Here is a 9,182-nt window from a genome sequence, read left to right as displayed (position 1 = left end):
GGGATTGGACTCAGGAGAGCTTGGGTGCTGGGGAGGGGGGCAATTTACAGGGAGGAAGAGGGAAGTGGAAAAACAGGGCAGATGGGAGGACAACTGGGCATGTTTGAATGGGCCAAATGGGACAGAGATAAAGGACGATATATGCACAGCCTTGGAACTGCAGGGTTCTGAGATACAGGGATTGACTTATGGTTGTAATTGGGGGGGAATCGTGTCAAGATGCTTGGCTGTTTTTTGAATCTTGGTTTTCCTTGCATTATAATATAGAGTAAACACTGGAGGGGGAGAGAAAGAAATAGTCAGAAACATCACACTAGAAGGCTTGTAAGTCCGTCTTCTGCCTGTAACTGATTGAAATACCTAAAATGGGGCTACAGTGTACCCTACCCAGTGAACGAGGCTTCTTGTGGAGCCTTTGCAATACATAAAACTATAGGTAGAAACCGGAATCATATCCAGACCACCAGAGATGAGAAATCTCCACTTGAAAGGACGAGCTGACCAGCCTGGAGTGGCGAGAAGAACAAAAGATACTTCTCAAATGAAAGACCTACAGGAAAAATATGCAACAATGGAGGCAGATGGTCTGTTACTACAGGAACAAACGGGTCGCTTCCCTAGGAGACATCAGGGCAGGTGGTTGGGTCCTCTCAACGCAGGCCCCCTTCTAAGACTGAGACTCACTGGAAATGCACGCTCTGATCGGTGACCACAAGCATCACCGATGGGGAGAAGTGGGGTAAAGGCAGCAATGAAGCGGCGAGCTAAGCCTTACAATATTCAGTGGACTTCTGTGGACCCAGTTGGAGACCTGGTTGGCAAGCAGTGTGAGGAGACCTGGGGACTCCTGGGCCCAGAGTCAGTGGCGTGGCCACGGAGGACTCAAGTGGAGAATGGAGTTGCTGGCTGATGGGAAGACAGGGCATGTGCACAAGAACACCCACATGGGTAGATGGTACCCACGTGACCTGGACCGGATGACTGGATGATCAGAGCTCAACCAGGAGAAAAAAGAAGAGGGGGAAAAAAAAAAAAAGATTGAGCTGATACAATCTGATGAACTTGACCTATACCTATGAATGCAGTGACACAAAAGAGGCAACAAATCCTTACAGCAAGAAACATTCCCACAGCCTCCACACACAGAGTAGAAAGAGATGGGCAACTTGGACACTGGATACCCAAATGGAGAGAGGGGCACTACAAAGGCAAGAAGTGACTGGCTTACAAGCTTTCAAGAGGGAACCTAGAGCTAGGGGGCATGGAGGAAGGCAGAATCACCAGTGAGTACTATCCAATCTGTCTAGGCGGAGCTGATGAAATGAAATACAGATGGGTAACTCGCGATACTGTAGTGAATAATGGTTATCAAGACTGATTGTGAGGGCTGGAAATGCAAAGGTAGACATTTTTGTAGCAAGGAAGGATGTGATTATTTCTCCAGTTTAGGAGCGGAGGTCTCTGGGAATATCAACGGAGAAGAGCCGAGAGCAGGACCCTACCCAGGGAAGCAGGGATGCCTGAGATGGAGACAGACACGATGACGTGGAGTGATGAAGCGGCTGGGGACTTTGGATCCAGAGAGGGAGAAGGACTGTGGGCTGAAGACTGGGTGGGTTGGTGGGGAATGCGGGGGGTGGAGTGTAGAGGATGGGTTTCTAGGGATATACCCTTTGGTCGGAAGATGATGCATGGAGGGGATTGGATATGGCAATGAAATGATATATGATGGAATGAATGTAAAACTAAAGTTCTCTCATGTAAACTATCATATAATTTCACAATAAAACATTTAAAAAAACAAAAACAAAACCTCTAAAACTTATAAGAGAATTTAAAATTTTAATTGAAGCTTATAAATCTGGATTACCAGGCTTATGTTGTTATGTGCTGTTGAGTCAGTTTTGATAAACAGCGACTTCATTTACGGTTCTCAAGGCTGTTAATATTCAAGGGAGCATAAAGCCTTATCCTTCTCCTGTGGAGAGGCTGGTGAGTTTGAACTGCTGCCCTTATGGTTATTAGAAGTCTAGTATTTATACTACAGTGCTACCAATGCTTCACCAGACTACATCAGTTGAAAAATGTATTAGTTGAACCAGGGGAAGCTCAACTATGAATGGAAAAGGCTACTTGGAAAACCCTGGAACCATCATTATCCTTGACCCTGAGACAACTGGAACAGCAGTTTTAGAAAGACAAGAGCTGAGGCTAAATTACTTTTGGATGCCACTCCAAAGGTGTTTCCATAAAAAACTGACTGGTATGGCAGTTTCAACTGCCTCATATTCATGTCAAAGTTGGTCAATGAATAAGGAAGACTTAGAAGAATGGATGCATTTAAATTATGGTGCTGGTGAAGAATATTTAAAGTATCACGGAGTGTTAGAAAAACAAACAAATCTGTCTGGAAATTAGTACAACCAGATTCGTCCTTATAAGCAACAATAGTGACACTTCACTTCTTGTACTTTGAACACACTGTCCCTGGAGAAGGACATTACTCTTGGTAAAGTGGAGAAAAAGAGCAAGACCCCTAACAAGATGGATTGTCATAGGGAGCAATAATGGGCTCCAACCAAACAACAATTGTGAGGATGATTCAAGATCAGACAGTATTTCATTCTGTGTGTATAAGGCTGCTGTGAATCAGAGCTGATTTGATGGAACCTAATGTGGAGCTATGGAGTCCTGGTGTGGCGCTGTGAGCTAATGCGCCAGACTGCAAAGCCGTTTGAACTGTAAGGTCGGAGGTTCAAGCTCACCAGCTGCTCCTCGGAAACCCTATACAGGGTCGCTATCGGTTGAAATCGACTTGACAACAACAACAATGTGGAGCTGTGGGTTAATGCGCTGGACTGTACGGTTGATTTGAACTACAAGGTCGATGGTTCAAGCCCACAAGCCTCACACCCCATACAGTGTCGCTATGAGTTGGAACCGACTCTATGGCACATAACAAATCCTTTTGCATTTTTGTTTTATTATACTACTTTTATTTTCTTAATATCAGCATAAAGATCTTCCTAGGCTACTTCTGCAAACTAGTGCTAAGGCTTGAAAACAAAATGGATTTGTTTAACTCAATCAGCTAGTACTGGTAATCTGACCAACTGTTGAGTCTGTTACTTTCCCCCTAAATCAACACTAGACCATGCAGACCCTTTTGCTACCCCAATTCTGGATTACAAATATATGTCTAACGTCACTATAGACTGAATATCCTTACCAATATGTAATACACGCAGAGTAAGATACCTCATAGACTTGTCCACTTATCTTTTTATACCTTTTCTTAATCTCCCCCTTTTTTTAGGTCAAGCCCGATCTAACAGTAATACACAATCCATTCTCTGTACTGGGATATCAATCTTCCACATGTTTAGTAACTAATCTGCTGCAATTGATCAAATGTTCCCATATTCAAGATCATTTAAAGTTTGGTGCATCTTTTATTTGTAACAACTCATGGACTAGCTTGAAAATTGGCCTGAAACAGCAAACTAAGCTACCGCTTTTCCTAATAAACAATAATATACACACCAGAAGGGTTTGATTTATCCCCAATATAATCTTATATGCAAGAACATCTTACATCAGAGAAAATTCTAATGCTGAACCATACACAAGCTTGGGCTATAATGTTTCAGTTGATGGAACACGTGGGGCCAATGCACTCTACGGATTTTGGGAGGCCTTTTAAGCATACACTCCTGTAATGGCAGCAAACATTGGCCCAAATATGTCTGAAATAAAAGAAAAACTAAAAGAGAAAATGACCCATGAATAGATAGACCTGTAATTGAATGGTCCCTTCTCTGATCTTCTGTATCTTGGCTCGGTATTCCTGAACCTGAAAAAGCTATTCACAACCCATTCTATACTATGTCTAATGTCACTGATGAACTTGCTGATTCCATCACTGCTGAACAAAAATCCTTAAGAGTCCCATGCTAAAATAGTGCTAGATAATAACACAGGCCTAGATTTTCTTCTAGCATGACCAGGGGAATATATGTTGTTGTTAGTATCTCTTGTTGCATGTAGGTAATAAGTACATCAGGTGAAACAGGAACAAATTTAAAGAAAGTTTGCCAACAAGCTACTTGGCTACAGTTGATGCCATCCAGACCTGACTTTTCTTTCCTAGGTATAGCTAGATGGCTACCTGAAGGAATAGATTCTTAGTTTTGTCTATCCTTCAAGCTGGTCTAAAAATACTAATTGTTATTTGACCTTGTTCTCACCTGCCTCTAAAACAACCTTATACGTTGCCTAGATACTCTGTTAGAATAGTATCTACTGTCTTAAAAGTTTGTGTTAAAAGCAAACAACATATAAAAGGCCAACAAAGATCTCTTGTAAAAGATGAGTTACTCCTTTGTGGGGGGGAACACGTGACCAGCTCATCCTGAAGATGGGACTCTACAGTCCTGATAACAAGAGAAACAATCAGTCCTGATTAAAACCAATCTCATCACAGAGATTCATGATCACAAGGGAGTAATGAGTAAAAGCATCTAAAATTAATAATCGAGGCACCTGATTAATAGGAATGAGCTATGTTCTTGTCCAAAATCAGATTCCATTGAGATTTTTAGCATAAATTCTGCTTCAAAACAATAGCTAGTCTTTTCTGTAAGTTTTCACTGTGCTTTGCTGAAATTTTTGAAAAGAATGGTGGTGGTGGAGATGTGCCATTGAGTCATGTCTGATTTATAGTGACCCTGTGTATGATTTCCAAGGCTATAAATCTGAATAGGAGCAGAAAGCCTCATTTTTCTCCCATGGAGAGGCTGGTAGGTTTGAACTTTTGACGCGTGTGGTTAGCAGCATGGCTTGTAACCCACTATGCTATTACGGCTTTACCCACCCTTAAAAGACAGAATGATGAGGTAAGCATGAACACCCAGGAAGCAAAATCATTTAGGATGTAAAATCATTTAGGAAGAGTATGCTAAAATGTAAATGATTATCCTCAGGAAGAATATGTTATGTTCAGAACTAACCAAACTGGTTAGGATATAAACCATTTGCGATTAAGTGAATAGTTTCCTCCTGGGCCCAACTGTAATCATAAATGTTATTGTTGTTAACTGCTATACAACCAGTCCTGGCTCTTAGTGACCCTGTATAGTGTTTCCAAGGAGCGGCCGGTGGGTCTGAAACACCAGCATTTCAGTAGCAGTCTAGTGCGTATTCTACAGCACACACTTCTACCATCAAGAATAACCCCCTAACCAGTTGACCAACTTTTACATTTCAATGGATTTTAAGCTGCAAACTAATTTTGTCTAAAGTCATTACCTCTCTAACTTTCCTCGGTATTATATCAATGTGGCACTGTAGGATAAGCACTGGACCTCAAGGTCTGTTTGAACCACTGGTGGTTCAAACTCACCAACTGCTCCTTGGAAACGCTATCCGGGGTCACTATGAGTCGGGACCGACTTCACAGCACTTAACAGCAGCACTCCACCATCTATTAGATGTGTAGCCAACCTACTTACCCTCTCTACCCCTCAGCTTCCTAATATGTAAAGTGGATATGTAAAACAAGTTATTTATCAGGCTGTCTGTGAGATGAAATGAGATAATGTACAAAAGTGCAAAATGAACTGTCTGATACATGCTGAGAACTCAATAAATGTTAGCTGAAATTATTATTTTAGATAAAAAAATATAATCAAGTTCCTTAGTGTAAGAAGCACTTTTTAAACCAGGGATCAGATTATTTTTATGTGATGATGTTCCTAGCTAACATGCTTACCTGTAAGAAAATCCCAATTTCTCACCTGGTAAATGCTGTAATACACAACAAAGGAAGAAATCGTACCTTTCTAGCAGTTGGAAAAGGTTCTGTTGGAATTATATGCAACTGAAGTGGGCGAGCTGTGAGCTGGCTAAAAGCTGGAGTTAGTTCAAAACAGTTTTGAAAGAGGGATACTCTGGCGAAGATATAAAGTCCTAGTCTGGCTCTAGACATGGCCACCACTAAGCGACGGACATCCCTTCAGGAAACAAACAAAATAATAAGCAACACACTTCAATATTAGTAACATATTTATAGACACAACTTTGTTTTTCATTTTCTATATATTCCACTGAATATTGCTGTTAAGCTATGGAAATAAAATGTTAAACTTTTTAAAAGCTTAATAAACAGAGGGACTACTTTATTAATCAAGGCTACCAGTCTAATAAACCAAGTTAAAAGTTACTGTTTTATTAAGAACCTTTATTTTTTTAGTGTATGTGTAGGGGGAGAATCACAAAGTAACCATTGTATTCATTAAAGGTCAAAGTTACTAAATTAGTACTATGGCACAGGTTAGTTTTCAATAATCAATTACATTACCAACAATGCTGAATCAATCAGAACAAGTCTTCCCTCCAAAGTCCCATGCTTCACGTACCAAATTCTTAGGCTCCATCAAGGTCAAATATTACTTAACTTGATAACTCTTACTTTCATACCTATGATATTAATGATACACACACACACACACACACACTCACACCCGGCTAGCTGATGATGAGGGCTGTCAGTTTTTTATAATCTTTTTAAATGGCTTTAAGTTTTTAAAAATAACTTGAAACAAATATATTTATAAAAGGGGGGTTATGTTTTACGTCTAATTTCACTTTACTATTAAGATAGAATGTGTTTGACTTAGGAAAGATAAGTTTAGTTTTAAATACAGACAGCTTATTTTTGTTTCTTGAGATGATTTTAGATGGCTATTAGTAAGTACTCTGGAAATGAGAGGATGCTCATGAAGAATAATAAAGCCTGGTACAATCACTTTTAATCCCAGAAGGAAAACGTTCATGTCTCAGAGACCTAAGGTTACAAAGACCATACATAAAACATACAGAGAACGAGTATTTGGGAATGACCTGCTTCTGCTGGTCACTCTGGGCTGTGTAACCAGAAAATGTAGGTCTCGAATACTTTGATAAGGAGATTGGAAATTGGGTAGTTCTCGCTCCTTGATGTTGTTATGTGCCGTGGAGTCAGTTCCGACTCATAGCGACCTTGTACATGGTTTCTGAGGCTGTAAATCTTTACGGGAGCAGAAAGCCTCATCTTTCTCCTGTAGAACAGCTGGTAGTTTCGAATTGTAGACCATGAGATTAACAGCCAGATTCGTAACCACTATGCTACCAGAGCTCTTTAGTTCTCTCTCCTAGTTCCTTCTTAATGGCAACGCCTTCCCCCTATTCTGGGTTCTATGTTTCTTGAACATGGGTAAGCCCCAAATGGCATCGGGCCTACCACATTTATATGTCTGTTTCTAGTGGCAGGGAGGTAACAGGACCTCTTTTGACTGCTGTACAAAAGGGGTGCCCTGCACCAACCACAAGGCCTGTGTAGTGAGCTGATCTGTCTCTAGGTGACTAACAGACCAACTGCGCCTCAGAAACCCTATACAGGGTCGCTATGGGTTGGAACCGACTTGACGGCACTTAACAACAACAAACAAGAGTGTGATACATAACATCAGCTGTATTTGGGGATGGAGAGGGTGTATCTCTCTCCACATACAAAATTAACACATGTTCACTTAAGTTTAGTCCGGAGAAAGCAAGTCTCTCTGCAGTTTGCTTTAGATTAGCAAGACACTGGATTCATAAAGGAAATACTATCTTCAGGGTTATTACAAACCAAATATATTTTTATTTTCTTTACATTTCCTTAGAATCCTAAGGAGTCATGCTATAGGTGGGTGGTTCCAACACTGATAAATGGATGTACAGTGCTAGAAATACTTAGCATGAACTCACAGACAAATAATATAAAGAAAATTATGGTTAAACCTTAATGCTGTCAGAGGACAACAAGGGAGGGGGTGGAAGGAGGAATCCTAAACTGTTGGTTTCATGGTAATCACTGTATTGTATTCAGTTCTCTTGCTCACATCCACAAGGGTGTATTAACATGTTCTCTTGAGCATAAATAGGAGCTAGGGAAGGAAGGGGGAAGGCCACTTTTCATCTTACTTCCATAATTTGTATAATGAATTTAAGGCTAACCTGCTAGAAGTGGGGAGGAGCATCTGCACCTTTAAGAGAGAAGCTCTGTAGGCGGAGGACTCTTCTGGTAGTCCCAGAGATCACAACCTTGGCACTGTAGTGTCTGAACACAGTCACTTAGGGGTTATGTATCCAGGCAAAGTAGACACAGAGTAACTGCAGTGACCAATACAGTGGCCAATGAGTCCCTCTGAGGAGACTTTTCCCCTGAGGCCTTAGTGTTGAGGTGGCCTTAGTGTTGAGGTGTAATAATCAAACTGATCCCCAGCCCCTGAGGATAGTTCACTTAGGCAGCAGTTATCAATCTTAGCCTGGCAAAGGAGCCTCTTTTTTTAAAAAAAGTTCGTCTCTAAATAAATACTTGAGACTCAAATAAATAAACTGAAACAAAACTGTATTTCATAATGTGAGAGTCTGGAAGCAATTTCTTAAAACACCACATCTTTGCTTACTCACACAGAAAAGTTATCAGTCTAATGGAACCTGATCACTGTGTTTAGCTCCAAACAGATCTTGACTTAATGACAATGTCATAAAAGCTTGGATAAATTCCTGCTTACATACAACAAATAAAATAATACTCTCTCCTTATAATCTTGGTAGCAAGTCATATGAGATGAAAGATTGTAACAACTAAACGGCTTCTTTGTAATAAGATAATATTCCCATAAATCTCTTAGCACATAAATACATCACAAGAGAAGACAAAAATAGATTGTTTGTTTTGACAATTCTTAATCCTGGAAGACTAAATGGCTCCTTTATCCTTTAACACTGAAGTTGAAAGACTTTATGTGAAGAAAACACTCAGAAACCATATGCAACGAAAAATTTACTCCAAAAGACTTTTGCCACTTGACCTCCTTTCTTTTTTGACATTAAGTTTCCAGCAGGTATAAGATATATTTTCCAGCAGGTATAAGATATCTAGTACACATTTAACATGTCTATATTAAAATAAAATATTTTAGGATAAAATACTAAGTCTGCATATAAAAAAAAGTGAAAACTACTAAATCACTTAAGAGTCCAAAAAGTCAGTAGCATTGACAATGTTTAACCGTGAAAAGAACCACATACTGTACATTACATTGGAAGGCACCAGAAGTTGTCATAATTACTATTTAAATTAAAAAAAAAAAAAA

The 9,182-nt window shown here is 40.0% G+C and overlaps 1 protein-coding gene across 1 annotated transcript in view; it reads right to left on the bottom strand.

The window, feature by feature from the left end:
• Positions 1-9,182, bottom strand: part of AQR (aquarius intron-binding spliceosomal factor) — a 133,892-nt gene that overhangs the window by 7,286 nt on the left and 117,424 nt on the right. The window contains exon 33 of the mRNA XM_006831906.1: positions 5,837-6,011. Within this exon, the coding sequence (XP_006831969.1) occupies positions 5,837-6,011 (175 nt within the window). The remainder of the gene's footprint in view (positions 1-5,836; positions 6,012-9,182) is intronic.

Source organism: Chrysochloris asiatica, unplaced genomic scaffold (genome assembly GCF_000296735.1).
Source record: "Chrysochloris asiatica unplaced genomic scaffold, ChrAsi1.0 scaffold00004, whole genome shotgun sequence".
In the NCBI taxonomy this organism is placed as follows: domain Eukaryota; kingdom Metazoa; phylum Chordata; class Mammalia; order Afrosoricida; family Chrysochloridae; genus Chrysochloris; species Chrysochloris asiatica.
Note: the sequence above shows the minus strand (reverse complement) of the source record. Positions and strands in the feature narration are given on the sequence as shown.